Source organism: Panthera tigris, chromosome A1 (genome assembly GCF_018350195.1).
Source record: "Panthera tigris isolate Pti1 chromosome A1, P.tigris_Pti1_mat1.1, whole genome shotgun sequence".
Lineage (NCBI taxonomy): Eukaryota > Metazoa > Chordata > Mammalia > Carnivora > Felidae > Panthera > Panthera tigris.
This window is the reverse complement of record NC_056660.1, coordinates 64,916,392-64,932,565: the sequence shown is the minus strand read 5'-3', so window position 1 is coordinate 64,932,565 and position 16,174 is coordinate 64,916,392. Positions and strand designations below refer to the sequence as shown.

At 40.0% G+C, this 16,174-nt stretch overlaps 1 protein-coding gene across 1 annotated transcript in view; it reads right to left on the bottom strand.

Moving 5' to 3' along the window:
• The window catches only part of GPC6 (glypican 6), a 1,111,929-nt gene that overhangs the window by 816,051 nt on the left and 279,704 nt on the right, over positions 1-16,174 (bottom strand). Inside the window, exon 2 of the mRNA XM_042979107.1 lies at positions 9,724-9,882. Coding sequence (XP_042835041.1) covers positions 9,724-9,882 — 159 coding nt within the window. The remainder of the gene's footprint in view (positions 1-9,723; positions 9,883-16,174) is intronic.

The window sequence follows — 16,174 nt, the reverse complement described above, 5'->3', positions numbered from 1 at the left end:
AACCACAGCATTATTAAATATGCTCTGTAGTAAGTCAAGCATAGGAAGGTAAAATAGAAATAGGAGACCTAATGCTTATACTTAGAGAGCTTAGACTTCCACAGGGAATAGGCAATTGATCTCACTTTTTAAAAGAACAGGAAACAAGTGAAAATGAGCAGGTGTCCATAACATCAGCGCTGAGAAGGAGACAGAAGGGCTGAGGGAACCCAAGCCTGTAAAGACCACAGCGTTATTCTTCCTAAATGGAGAAAATATGCAAAGAAATGTTCAAAAACAAAATATGTGGGAACTACAATTTCCTCAAACATGGAAAGGCCTTGGAGGCCCAATTCCCTGATACCTGACTTCAAAGTTTGCTTTTCATTTTCAAGTTATTTGGATTCAATTAAACCATGAGGTAAGGTGGCAACAGCATGAAGATCATGTGCTTCTATATACAGTCATCCTCAAAATAAAATTTGTCCATTTAATGAATATTACAAACCTTTTGAAAGAATAATAAGTGGAAAATTCTGAAGCCGTGTTGAGTGATTTCCAAAAATTTCTCAGGGTGCTGTGAACCATTCGGGCTTAGCTGGTTCCTGACTCTACCTCCTCCATATTTGGTTTAATATTCTCTTCCTACCTAATGGAATACTTGGAACCCTATGGAATTAATTGCTTAGGCAAGCTGTCTTTTCCTTTTAATTTGCTAGAATGCCAAGTTCACGTAGGTGTCATTCAACTAAAAATTACTGGGTAACTACTGAGCAACACTGAAATGTTATTTATAATGCACTTATAATATACATTTTACATTTTCTTCTGAATCTTGCCAAATTTTGTATATGAACAGTCTGCTTGCCATGGTGTCCATATATCTTCTTTTTTTTTATTTTTTTTTTACATTTATTTATTTTTGAGAGGCAGAGAGAGACAGCGTGAGCAGGGGAAGGGCAGAGAGAAAGGGAGACACAGAATCAGAAGCAGGCTGCAGGCTCCAAGCTCTCAGCACAGAGCCTGACGCAGGGCTCAAACCCATGAACCGTGAGATCACGATCTGAGCCAAAGTTGGACACTCAACCAACTGAGCCACCCAGGCGCCCCCCATATATCTTCTAAACTAGAGTTCAACATTTTGAATCATATTTAATAGAGGGTTTTTTTTTTTAACACGCCTATTCATGGGGATAAACTGGAGAGGCCATTTCTAGAAAAACAATGATAAAATGCTGGATGGAAGCAGAAACTAAGTAGCCTCAATCTGAGTTAAAGTCTGTGTAAATTCTGTTCATCTTTGCAAATTTGAAAATGGCACTCTCTGTTTAATTTACTGTTGTTAAACAAGACATGAGGGTGACAATTATCTGCTGACATTGTTAGGTATCTACAATGAATTCACGGTCTGAAAATCTCCCATGCTGTATATGCTGAAGTCCGTTATCTCTTGTTTTGTTTTTTTTTTATGTTTATTTTTGAGAGAAAGAGAGAGAGCACACATGCACAGGAGCGTGAGAGGGGGAGGAGCTGGGGGGGGGGGCGGCGGAACAGAGGATCCAAAGCGGGCTCTGCACTGACAGCAGAGAGCCAGATGCAGGGCTCAAATTCAGGAACCATGAATCACGACCTGACCTAAAGTCGGACACTTAACCCACTGTGCCATCCAGGTGCCCCAAGTCAGTTATTTCTTGTTAAAAAACTTTTTTATTATTATAGACATTTAGAAACCATACAAAAATGAGAATATTAAAAAACAAACAAACAAACAAACATGGACTCATCAACTCATTCAATCATTATCACTTTCCTGTCCATCTCGTTCCTTCAATGTGCCCACCTCAGGGACTCCTGTCAGGACAAGGTTTGTCATTTCAGATTCTCACCTGAATCTTTCCTTCTAAATCTTAGAACCCTCAAAGCATATAAATGCTTCTTATGCCTTTACCATGTTATTCATTTGAAAAGGGAAACCATGTTGTCTCAGCGGAGGAGGAAAACATAGTTTCATTCCGATTCCCTATCATGAGGGAAGGTCAAGAATCTTGGTGCAAAATCCCACTTAGAGGCGGTGACTTACACTGTTTCCCAGTGCTCATCACGCCTAACCAGAGATCATGAATTTTCCATCATCATTACATACACTATGCAGTCAAACTAGTCTACGTTGAGCTGAGTATTCTCAGGTTTAAAGACAAAAATGTTTCCACTGAGCTCTAATTTACACCACCGTTAAATATTTTTCTTGATTTTCATTAAAATAAGAAAATCAGTTTTCTCTATTCAGTGGCAGATCAATTTAACTGAAATAAAATTTCTCCTGTAATTTACCCATACTTACTCAAAGGATTAGTGAGTCCCTGTCAGAGAGCAGATACTTGTCTGCTCATTAACATTCACGACCAAGAACCCTTCTGGTAGGGCTGGTTTCAGCATCTGATAGAGCAATACTTAAAAGAAATTGGCTTGTCTGTGAAACAGCTGCTCAGCAAAGCCACCATGCAAGGGAACTGGTGATAATAAGATGATAATATTACAACTACACTGGGAGTATAATGTGTTTTACTTTGAGGTGCGTGGTAGGGGTCTAAGAATTAGAAGAAGACTGGTAGTCCATCACAGAGGACATGACGCTGTAAATCAGCAGTGGGCTTCCTTAGTTTGGAATGATCTGTCCAAAGAGCAGAATAAAAAAAAAAAAAAGGAAGGGGAAGGGGAAGGCAAAGGGAAAGGCAAAGGGAAAGGGAAAGGCAAAGGCAAAGGCAAAGAGAAAGGGAAAGGGAGGAAGGAAAGACAAATTTCACTTGTACAAAGATCTGGGTTCTTCACGCATTTGCATTTAAAAGACCCCTACCATGGACCATCTATTCCAACATTGTGCAAACACAAGGCATTTGTGATTTGTAAATCTGCACTAGTTCTGCCAAAGTTGAAATCCCCTGTTAGCTGATTCTTATTTTTGGAAAGTCTGACCTTTTGTAAAACTAGCAGATCACTGATCACTCTCCAGTGATAGTATGACTGTTTCCAATTTCTAAAACCCAATCCAGGACAATGTGATTTCCAAAGATGTGTCCTTCAGATGAAATACATGTCATTGAGGTGGTGGCCTAGCAAAATTAAAGGTGTTCAGCTAATTATTTTGTAAGATAATTAATATGATAACCCTCATGAATTACAGCTAGCTTCTATTCTGTATTACGAACAAGAGTACTAGTAGCATAAGAAACAGGAATATCACATCTATTTATTCTTGAATCACATTGGGGAAGTGGTGCATGTGTGCCTGTGTGGTTATGCTAGCATTTGTTCCTGTGCTAGGAGACTGAAGGCAGTGGTAAAACAGGTATGTCCCTGTGCTTCATGTAGAAAATACTTATCCCTCTTGAATTCCTAGAGAATCCACCAAAACAACAACAAACAAACCACCCTGTGCAGAACATAAAATGTTGTTTTGAGAATAACAAGAGGAGTCAGTTGAGGACTATGGTAGTTAGGATATAGAAATATTCACTCCTCCCCCAACCTTCACTTTTAAGTCATATAATCCCTTCTCCACTGATGTTAGGAATGACTGGGAGATTTGATTTGGCCAACAGAACCTGGGAAGAGAGTGTGCCAATCCTAGTTTGGGCATTAAGGGGCACCATGCCTCCACTTATGAATCTTAGTGTCTAAACTTCATGATGAGAAGAAAATGATCAAGATAGACTCCTGCCTCCAAAAGAACAGTAATATCTAGAACAGACCAGACCAAACAGTAGTTTAGAGCCAAAGTGAGCAGGGCATAGACCAGAATAGCCAAACTCTAGACAATCCAAAGATGCATTCAGGAAAAAATAAATACTTCTTGTTTATGCCCTGAAATTTTGTAGTTGTTTGTTATGAAACAATAGAAGACATAAACGACTGACACGATTCTACAGAATATCTACATGATAGATGCAAGCTAAATGTCAACAGATAAACAATGTTGCAAAACATCAATAGTAACTATGTTTACAACACGTCCCAAGGACCTTGTAGACATGCATACAAAATTTCTGGTGCCTTTGTCTCTTCCTGCCCCTTCTTTATCACACTCTTAAGTTATTCCTTAAGAGTCCTGTCTGTCCCTTCTTCCAAAAGTCTCTGATGCCTCTAAGTAGAACACTTTGTTCCCTCCGTTCTGCCTCCAATGGACTCCCACCATATGATACAGCCAATCCTGCCTTCTTTACTATTGGTTTGATACTTGTGTCTCCCCAACGAGGTAAGATAAACTTCATGACAGATTGTGACCGTATTTTTGTCATTATTAGTCAACTTTTTTTATCTACTACCCACTTGGTTAAGTGTCTTCTACATATAAGGTTCTGAATAAATGTTTCCAAACTGAAATCACACACACACACACACACACACACACACACACACACACACACACCACTCATATGACAGGAAATATAGACGATTCTACCACATATGGAAAACTACTTAGCGGTTTTTCCTATTCAAGTAAGTGTTTTCTCTGGGAAAATTCAACCATATTTTATAGATATCATTGCATTATTGTCATCTCTACAGTATATAGATGAGAAATGATATTTTAAAAGAAAACACAAGCAGATTTGCAGTATAAAAATATTATGTCGCTGTGTATAAATTATTTCCACATTCAGTAAAATCAGAGCTGACTGTGTTAGTATAGAATAAGTTCTTCAGAAAGATGGAAATTACTGCTCAACTTTTTTTATTTTTATTTTTATTTTTTGCTCTTAAAAATTTACTTGCTGCAAAAATCTCTGGACAAATGTGTGTCATTAAAATGCATAAATAAAAACCAGGAAGGAAAGTAAAATAATAAGACCAAGAAGGACAAACTGAACAACAACAACAACAACAAAAACTCTCATATTGAGTTTCAAATGTGAATAAAATTCGGCACAAATAAATCTGAAGAAAAAATAAGCAAAATAAAATATCCCTTCAACGAAATTTTCCTGTCTCTCAAGAATCCATATTCCATGCACGTTCCTGGAGAATAGGGTGCTGGTGCTCACATTAAGACAGAAGCTACCAGGGCTTTGTGAGATAAGGAGAATAAATAATACAGCTTAGCTGATTCAATAACATTTTTGCACAAAACACCCGTTCCCCTTTAACTGACAGACAACTTCTAATTGAATACTATTCCTGCCTTTTCCAAAAATGTGGCTAGATTCTTTACCCACCAATATCACCGTTGCCTTGTTAAAGGAGTATCAATGATTTTTAGCCAGTGTCCACTCGAAACAAATAAAAGCTTAGTTATAATTTCAAGCAAATGTCAAGTTCCTATTCCATTGCTATTTATAAGTCTGATGTAAGTCAAGAGCATTAGGCTACAGACTTGGTTTCATTCTTCTCGGTGGAAACTTGGCAAGTGACTTACCCTCTCTAGGCCCCAGGTTCCTTGGGGGCAAGACTATATTTAGGTGGGTAATTTTCTTTTTTAAGGATTAAAAAAAATTCATTCCACTTCCCTCTCAAGACATCATCACCTCTTCCCCACAATAACTGGGACAGGACAGACACGAGAGACAGAGGAGAGGATACTGCTGTTCATGAAATCTTAGCATATTTGGAGACTGGAAAGCACTAGAGGGTCTAAGGGGTACCAGTGATGATAAGCAGGGCTTCAGGAATGCTCAGTCTGGGGCTCAATGCTGAGTCCCCCACTGAAGAGCTCCGAGGAACCTGGGGTCTAGAGAGGGTAAGTCACTTGCCAAGTTTCCACCGAGGAGAATGAAACCAAGTCTGTAGCCTAATACTCTTGACTTACATCAGAGCTCTGCACTGTGGTTCACTTCGGTCGATAGGTTAGCATCTATACAGAGTGAGGAACGGGGCCAGGAGTTGTCTCTTATTACTATACTATACCAACATGAGCATGTGGTTGGTGTTTATTTTCCTAGAATCCTAAAAGTTAGCCACTTAGAAGCATGACAATCACTGCGATTTAGACACAAATGCCAATTTGACAGGTGAAATGATCACTAAACACAAAAATCCTGGGAAAATGAGCAGGTGCACAAGGATGTCCCTCCCTTTTTTGAATGTTTTTATATGATTTGTTTACTTGTTTTGCAAACTTCTGGCTGTCGGGTGTTTGGCAGAGGTGAGACAGGTAGGAAGCAAGGGAGTCATGCTGTGATCACTCTGCCAGGTATACCTGATGGTCTTTGTAATTGTAACCCCTGGGGTGTGACAGAAAGGTCTGGTCTTGGCTACAGAGCAAATTGAGTGCAACACTGAATTGTTCTGAGGAAATCTTTGCAGGCTAAGCCCCAGTCCGCAGGGTGATGGGCTTCTAGGGGTACACGATGCGAGCCAGAGGTGGAGATTTGGCCAGAGAAAGAAGGAAAAAAACAACAACAACAACAACAACAACCAACTAACCCAAACCTTGTGAACCACTTGCAAAAGTACCAGTGCCAAGAATATAAACTTTTATTTTATATACCTTCATAACATTTCAATTCTATGTTTAAAAAGAAAAAGAGAGCGTCTCAGTTATAAGAAAGTCCTCTGCCAAAGAAGGAAAATGTATGCAATTGATATTATGTACTCTTTCAATTTATTGCCTCTCAGCTACAAAGTTTTGGACTAATGGGAGTATGAAGCAAAGCTTGATCATTTAGGAAAGCTGGGGAAGAATTCATATTAATTCAGGGTTAGTTTCTGACCACTCAATGAATAGTTATAATTCTATACCGTGTTTCTTTTAAATATTACCAAAGACATTAATAAAAAGTAGGAAGGAACATGGCAAGAAACAGAATGTTACGTTACATTAAATGTTTGGGAATTTCAAATTTGAGGAGTCACCTCTGCCACAAAAAATGAAAAGTGAAATAGAATCAAAACATTTCTAAGAAAGTACAATAAGGAAAACAACAACTATAGATTGATGGTTAATAGTGGCTAAATTTATCCTCTCTGAATATGGTTTGGACTGAATCACATGTATCAGGTAACTTAAATTGCCGCTCTACCTAAATGAAAATAAGAATGGTAGGAAAGGGAGTGCTCACCTTCTCATGGAATAGTCATTCATCCGAAGGAGAACAGGTAGCCAACAAAAACATGCAAAATCCTGATGACAAATCAAGATCTCTGAGAACGTGGGACCACAGCAGAAACGCAAAACGGATGCTTTGGATCAAGAGACCCCAGTGAGTATGCAAACTGACTCACAGAATAATAGGAAACCACTAAAAATAAACTCCAAGTCTTTCACGGCACCACGGATTTTATCTGGGAAAATAAGGCTCACAGGGTACCATTCCACAACTGATCCTAGATACTTCTGTGCTCACACTCACTGATACTCATCAGTGAGGAAGTGTTCCTTTTTAAAAAAGCTAAGGGAGAAAACGGAAAGCTGGCTGTGTGAATGTACCCCTTTCCCCAACAGGTGACTTCGCAGGATCACCTTCACGGGATGAGAAGATAAGTCCTACAACTGTGTGGCTGACCTTCATGTAACTGCCTAAAGAAGTAGCCGAAGTTAGAATGGTGACTTCCAAATTTACATAGTTTCATAATTTTTTTTTAAGACAGGCTCTTCAAAAGCTGAGTTCATCAGGGCCACGTTTTGATTTTTAAAAATAAGTCTGGCCGATAGCTTCCTTGAAAAAAATCTCAACTTCTCTCCCATCCCAACCTGAGATGCACTGTTAAAAAAGAATTCGTCAACCCCCATGTCAGATCTAATCTTAGCAAAAATCAAGATCCTGTCAAACCGACTGACATAGTGCCCCCAAGTACATAAAACAATTTAAAACACATCTGGAGAGACAGAGAGAGAGAGAGAGGGATGGAGGCTTCTTTAGTAAAACAAAAGTAAAATTCATTAGTATGGGGGGGAAAAAAGTCATTGTTAAAAGTCACTGCTATGAGAATACAAGTATCAGGCTCATTCCTTTTGAATAGCATTTAAAAAAACAAATCAGGAGCCCCTGGGTGGCTCAGTCAGTTGAGCGTCTGACTCTTGATTTCAGCTCAGGTCACGATCTAGGGGTTCGTGGGTTCCAGCCCCGTGTCGGGTTCTGCTTGGGATTCTCTCTCTCTCTCTCTCTGACCCCCACCCCACTCAGGCTCTCTCTCTCAAAATAAATAAACATTCAAAAAATATTTAAAAAAATGAATCAGCTCCCCATAAAACTATCAGACACAAAGTATTTTCATTAAAAGGAATATACGCTGTGTATCACAAACTGTCCCAGAATTCCTTTTCCGGAATTTTGGAGTCTAGCTTTGAAAAGGCACTAGAATTGTCTTCCAAAGACAGGTAAAAGTCAACAACACCAGATCACTCTCCGTGCTTTCTGTAACAAACGATAAGGCGTCTCAATTTGCCTCAATGTGAAGTGATACATTACAGTTCCTCCAGCACAGAGCCCCTTCAGGGGCTCCTGAATGTCACCGAATTTGTAATCTGTCAATCAAGGGCAACAACTAAGTACTCCCTCGCCTCATTCAAGGGAACAACACGCACAGCGTCACTTCTAAATAAGGAATTGTTTTCATATACCTCCACATATAAAGCTGAACACAGAGGGAGGGGCAGAGAAGACCACGCAAATGTTCAAACACTTGGCAGATAAGAGGAAGTCCCATTGACTTACATGGAAAATGTCACATCAGCTTAAGTACTGAAACCACCACCAGGTTGGACCTGCCTTTTAGGACGAGGAGGGCTGATTTGAAAGGAATTGGTGTTGCTGTAATAGGTTAAAGCCGCAATGAAGCAGAACATTTTACCTACTACAGAGAAAAGAGAAAGGAAAATCAAAACTTCGGCGAGCCTTTTCTAAACTAGCTCTGCAGTGCATGGACTGGAGAGGATAAGGGAAATGATGGCAGTCCCACTGCCCAAGGACAACTTAATAAGACCCAAAGGTACCAGGAAGGGTTGCCACAATTTGCGAGTCTGGTTTACAATGAGCCACGGCACGTGCATTCATTTCTTAGAGCGTTAAATATCATGCAACCACCTAAGAATTTTAACTTTCTCATGATCATTATTAATTCAGTTTACGAAAATCAGATTGATCTTGAATATTTTTCTCAAGTGCTGATGAGAACATTCAATGTCGCCATGCTCGTAATAATCACTTTCACTCTCTGTGCTTTCTCATACCAACTGTTTATTTAACAAATAGAATATAGAAATGAAGTGGATTGCTTATAATCAGGAAATCAATACAGGATTTAAACATTGGGCAGAATGCACTGTCACTGCAGGGCAAAATGTGGCTGCATTATTGGAGGGCCAAACTCCAAAATAAAGGAGTCTGTGTCATTAGCACTTAAAACAAGCCTGTCTTCTCGAAAGTGTTGCTATATTTCAAATAATTTTAAATGACACTTAATTACTTTAAAGAAAATCCCCAGATGAAAAATTAAGACAAGCTATGATGTGAAAAAACCTGAATTAGAATCACTCTAATCATGAAAAATTAAGCTCAATCTTTCAGAATAAATCTCACAGGCAAAACCACAAACTCAAAACAGCTCTTCGTTAACGCAGGCTTTGTAACATATTACTCTAAGAATTGTCAAGAAAGCTCATGCTTTTTCTAAAAATAGACAAAGTTATAAATGTTTAAGAGGGAGAGGAAAGCACCAGCTTTCAAAAAAAAAATGTTTTTCACATAAAACCAAGATCCTCAGGAAAGCACACCTCGAACAAAGTGAATCAGAAGCTGGTCCACCTACCGTCAAATTTCTTGTGCCTGGACACGAAAGTGGTGCGCACAAAATGGCTCGTCTCTTCCACGAGGTTCTCGAACTCGAGTTTGCTCTGCTGGCTTAACTTGTCTTCCATTTCCGTGGTGCAGCATGTATATTCTTGAGGGCAGATTCTTAAGTGTTCCCCTGCCATGAGAGGGCAAATGTCAGTATGGAATGATAAGGACTTTGCAGACATTGCTTCTCTGACCTTTCCCTTCCACCCTGGGATGCTGTTCCACCCCTGTCCGGCCTTCCCCGTGAACTTATCTGGGCCTCGGTAGACTTAACATCCCAAACATTCAGGACTTCAGCTGAACCTGATGTTGGGGTCTGAATGTTTGTGTGCCCCCAAACTCCTATGTCAAAATGCTAATGCCGAGGTGACGGTACTAGGAGCTGGGGCCTTTGGGGGGTGATTATGGCGTGAATGGGATTAGTGATCTTATAAAAGAGACCCCAGAGAGCTAGGGGTCCCCTGTGCCACAGAAGGACGCAGCGAAGGATGGTGTCTGTGAACTAGGTGGCAGACACTCGCCTCGTGGCTACCAGGGCTAGGATCATGGATTTCCCAGCCCCCGGAAGTGTGAGAAGTCAATGTCTTCTGTTTGTAAACCACCCAGCTTATGATATTTGTGACAGAAGCCCAAACAGACTAAGACATGTGATATTTAGTTCCTGGCCATGCCACGTAAATGAGAGTATATTAAAGACCTCAGAAGACCATGACGACGTCTCTGCTTTAATTTGAAACACGCCAAGTAACACCAGATGACAAGAGACATCATACGGTTGGAAGCGTGTCCTTGGAAACCTTAAGCCACGCAAAAGACACTCAGCCTCATTAGCAGTCTGTGTGGCAGCAAAGGCAAGAAAAGACGGGTATCATTCCTGGTGTTCTGGCTCTGCCTGTCCGTCTATCAGAACGCATCACCTTTGCTCTCGGTGAAAGCGAGTATGTTTTTCATGGCATGTCTCATGTGCCACACATTCCCCACGTTGACATGTCTTGTCAGAGAGAAAACGTGCTCCTGGAAGGAGGAAGGTGCTGATGGGCTTAACTAATGCTTATGCTCTACGGATATATAAAGTAAGAGGTAATGAAAGTCAGGTATTTAATTCAACATATTTATCTCTGGATATACCAGGCCACTGCTTTTGGTGATACCGCTTTCTTCAGGACTATTTGCGAGGAGGAGCCGAAGCTTTGCTTCATGAAATGAAAACGGTCTGTTAATGCAGAAAATGTGCATTTCCAATTGATGTAGCTCTGTTAGTGTCAAAATGTTTAGCAGAGCCTGTGCAGGGAAGAAGGAAAAACCACCCAACATCTTCGTAAACCAAACCAACCAATTGCCCCTGTGATTGAAGTCACTGTAGGGCACTGAAAACCAAGTGTACAAAGTACTTGATGGGGTGATTAAAATCCATTTATAATGTTTCACGGTACTTCTACAAAATTACGTCCTGTGACCCTGTGTGAAGTGTAGGGTGTTTCCTGTTTATGTTGTTTGATGCTTTAGCTCCTACTTAAAACAATGCCTGAATAAAAATGCCAACATATGTGTACAAAAGTCAGATCTTATATAACTCCTGGGAGGAAGGGAGACCATAAAATAGCATATGTATATATTTTTTAAATTTTTTTTAATGTTTATTTATTTTTGAGAAAGAGACAGAGCGTGAGCAGGGGAAGAGAGGAAGACACAGAATCCGAAGCAGCTCCAGGCTCCAAGCTGGCAGCACAGAGCCCGATGCGGGGCTCGAACTCACAAACCGTGAGATCATGACCTGAGCCGAAGTCAGGCGTTCAACCAACTGAGCCACCCAGGCTCCCCAGCATATGTATATTTTTAAATAAGGAAATGAAAATGCATTGTACTTGAGAATGATAAGTATCAAATTCGAGGTAACAGTTCACTTCCAGGAAAAATTAGGATTTGAGAGAGGAGCTTAAATATTTTAATCTATAATTGTTTACTTCTGAAGTTGTTTGATGGACGTCAGATGTGTATCATACTAGTATCTTTGCTTATTTCTGTACATTTAAAGTATTTTGAAATAAAAACTTGGAAATGTGTCACTAAAAAGTAGCAGTCACTACAACTGTGCTAGAGAGGAGAGCGGGGGATAGATAGATATTCAGAAAGAAAAACAGGCTGCCCTTGACATTCAGAAGCCGGCATGGCAACTCACAGCTAGGTCATGATAGTCTATTACACTTAAACAATCTCACAGAATACCAACCCCAGACAAAATTACTCCGAGACCACGATAAATGAGATAAACCAAAGTCATTTCAAAATTTTGGTTAAGCACAGACAAAAACAAGGCCTTATGCCATCCAAAAAGTACTGAACACTTCCTCTCTGAGGCAAAACGAGTGTACTTCTTTACCATTTACAGACTGAACCTCACACTACTCTCCTTCCTTATTGATGAGATTTATTGAGTTACCTTTTTGTAGATTTACCTCTGCTTTCTGACAGCATCTGACCAATCTAGGGGGAAGCCCTGCTTTTCTGAACCAACCCCCCAAACCAGCCCACCAAAATCCCAGTCCTAGAATAGATTCTTTCCAAGTCCCTGTCACTGAGAAAGCCCATGGTTCTCCACCGTGTATTTATTCCCGCTTGTTGCAGTCGCTGACCCTTATTCAACCACAGGTATGTTCCTAACAGGTACTCATTGGAAGGTACTGACAATACCAAACTGGGTAAGGATGGAACAATATGAATTTTGCGACTTTTCTCCAAGTCATTCTGATACTCACATCCCAGGAAGAAGCAGAGTTCCAGAGGTTAAGACACTGATAAGGATGAAAAATAGCTTTATCAAAAGCAAATGGCCTGTATTTCTAATTTACTTTTTATAAAATATGAAAACTAACTTATAAGGATAAAACTCTGTATCCAGATTGAATGGGCTTTTAGCATTAACAATTCTGCATAACGCTCCTTTCTCTGACCTGCTATAAACCATTTTCAAAAATCTACGTAGTCTGTCCCCCACCCCTTCCTATCGTGAGTAAATGGAATGTCCATTTCTCAAGATTTAGTACATCAGGGCTACATTCTACTTCTGAATCATTACAAATGAGTTTTCAGCAAAATGCATTGGACTTTTGGTGACAGGCGGACCAAAAGAGAATAAACATTGTATGACCTGAGGTAAATAGTTATACTTGGGATATTGGTGGAAGAAACTCCATGGTTTCATGAAATTAAATTGGATTGATAACACGGTAATTTCTAATCACGTCAAGAAAATCAGTATTTTGTACGTCAAGTGTTAAATAAAAACAGGAAGAAAACTTACTTCTTCATAGGATGACTTTAAACCAAGCTTAGCATGTGTGTGTGTGTGTGTGTGTGTGTGTGTGTGTGTGTGTGTGTGTGTGTGCGCGCGCGAGAGCACAGGTCATGGAGGCATGTATAACTGGCTGCCATTCTAATTCAATGCAGTATTAGATATTTTATAGAACTGGAAGTGTCCCCAAAAAGTCAACGCCTTTACACAGGCCCTGGCAGAGATGAAGAGACAGACAGACAAGCATGTAGACAGTGAAGAGATGGACAGACTACCAGAGTGTTGAAGAATCCTACTGGAGGAAGAGTATATCTTTTATGCAAAGTGCTTGCTAGAGTGTCTAGGTAGAGACCATGATGATGCTCCCAAGCATACAAGATCAGGGACGTAAAACATGTGGTCAAATCTAGGGTGAGCCTTGTTTTCTCTCTAACATATACTAAAGAAGGTTTTGTGGAAGAACTGACCTATTGAAGTACCGTTTTCTCCCCCAATCTGAAGTCACTGATATTTGCCAAAGTAACCTCATAATTTCAAATGGCCACAAAGACTTAGGACAATTGCATAATTTGTTCTTAGTAGGTTTACTCATTTATTTTGTTTTTGACCCTAGAACAGGGGTGTCTAAAACATGGCCCCTGGGCCAAATCTGGCCCACCATCTGCATTTATAGGCCCCGAGAACAATAATGGTGGGAGACAAAAATCTAAAGAATGATATTTTACACAATATGAAAATTTTACAAAATTCAAATTCAATTGTCCACAAATAAAGTTTTATCAGAAAACAGCCCCACCTCCCCATTTATGTACTGTCTATGGATGCTTTAGTATTCAAAGAGCAGAGCGCTCATGACAGAGACCACTGTTGCAGAGACCTGCAACGTGAACTACTGACATTTCTGAAATCCTACATGGCATACTCTGCTACACAAAGAATTACCTCTAGCCCGTCCTGTTCCAATTTCTCCAAAAGCAAGAATTTGATACTTTACTCGGCTTACGTACTTTCTAACACTTATGAGTATTTGATATAATAATGAGCCTTTTCCAAAGCCGTAACTCATGAAGCAGAAGAAAGCGTTATCCTTTAAAAGCTTCCCACGCACTCTCTCAAATTCCCTTAGGTTCTCTACGTTATTTATTACATAATTAGATACAACATTTAGCTCAATTGGAGTGCCACTACATACCTCCAAGATCTAAACAGTAATCGCTAGATACCTCCAAGATCACTAATATACAACATTTAGCTCAACTGGGGTGCCAATAGGTACCTCCAAGATCATTAATATTATCGCTAATAGTAAATAGTTCATTCCAGGAGATCAGAATAAGAGACCATAAATCCAGGAAATGTGGGATTGAAACAATGTTGATGGCATCTTCACTCAGCAAACATTTATTGAAACCTATATGCAACTCAGGACGATAGGTGCCTATCCATCAAGATCAGGTGCAGAGTTAGACAATCAGCCTACACAGGTGCATGCTTTCTTAGGGCACCTGAAGTTCATGCCAGTAAATTCCCAGGTTCCTGAATTTTTATCAAACTCATCACTAGCTCTAAACTAAATAAGGGAAATTATAGATGTGGAAGAAGGGAGTTCCAACAGGAAGTTAGAGATTGAGCAAAGGCTGAAGGACATACAATCAGGCCATAAATTGTCATGTTTTCTAAGAAAGAAGAGACGGGCTCTTCCTCCCTTTACATGCCTCCCTTAACTGTGTGTCACTCTTTACAACATCTTTCCCCAAATGCCTGCCCAGATGTTTGTTTTCACTCCAAGACACAGAGGTGACAGCAGAAATGTGATTCTGCCAGATCGTGCTCTCTCTAGGGATGGCCCTGGGTCTGAACACCGCCAGGAATAGACTTGGTGAGTGGCATGGTGGGAAAGAGCAGGAGACAGGAGGACCTCGTTAACCACAGAAGTCAGCCTCTGTGGGTCTGTGGGGCAGACTCTCTGCCCTCAGAGGTGACACATGGGGACCTCAAAATGCACACTCCAAACAAACAAACAACCAAGATGAAGTGCCCCGAATGCATCACATTTTATAGCCAAACTCTTGGCTTTTATAGAGATTTGGAGTATGGAGGGAGATTACTAACCTCACCTTTCCTAAAAGGTAGGTAGAAAATCAAATCTAAAACTATAAAGAAGATGGTAACATTTCCCAAAACAGAACACTTTAATTTCTGAACATCCAGATTCCATCTGATTACACTGCAGTATTTGTTTTAGACTTGGCCCTCTTCAGAGTGCATGGTCTATGCCAAACTTCTCTCATCCTTGAACTATTAAAATGCCCACAGTCAATTAGCCGTGCCTGATACCGAGCTACATTCTCCTCATCTTTGGGTAGGTTGCCTCAAATAACCATTCAGTTTGTTCATCTGGTGCCTCGGAAGTTGACTAGAGAAAATCATCAACGGAGTTGGGGTGGTAAAATACTCTAGAATAAGTGAACTTTTGCCCAGAGTTTATGATAGCTAAAGGAATTTAAATTGGAGCTAATAGTCCTGGGCTGTTCTCAGTCTCGTGGAGCTCCTGTACCAGCTCATTGGGAGCGGCAGAGTATAAGATCGCAGTAGTCTTTAAATGTATGTTCTAGTTCATTTCTCTAAGTTCACATTCCCAAAACCTCCAAATAAGCACTTGTGCAACATTTATCAGTGGGAAGCGTTATTGTAAATGATCCTTTCATATTTTTAAGGGCTGCTCTTCTTTAGCGAAGTTGTTCAGGACCGTAATCAGAATGCTTAAACTTTCCCAGAAGTTTTAAAATTCAATGAATGTTCTACTTCAGTGGATCTTATCACTCAAATAACCTATATTAGTGTCATCCTTTGATGTTGTCAATTTCCCAATAAAGACTTTAAATACGAATTATTTTAGTTATAAAATTTTTACTCCGTATTTTGCAAAAGTAATTCCTCTGAAGGAAACCAGTAAGTTCACTGTGTAAATCTGTTCTGACAATTGCACAGCGATGATTTCAAACATGCCATCCTAGATGGTGCAGACCCCAGCTCCAAACTGCCAGTGTTTTTGGTCTTTACCATCACCTTATTTTTTTCTTTCAGAGAAACTGATGGTTAGGGATCTGGAAGGGCACAGAAGGTATGG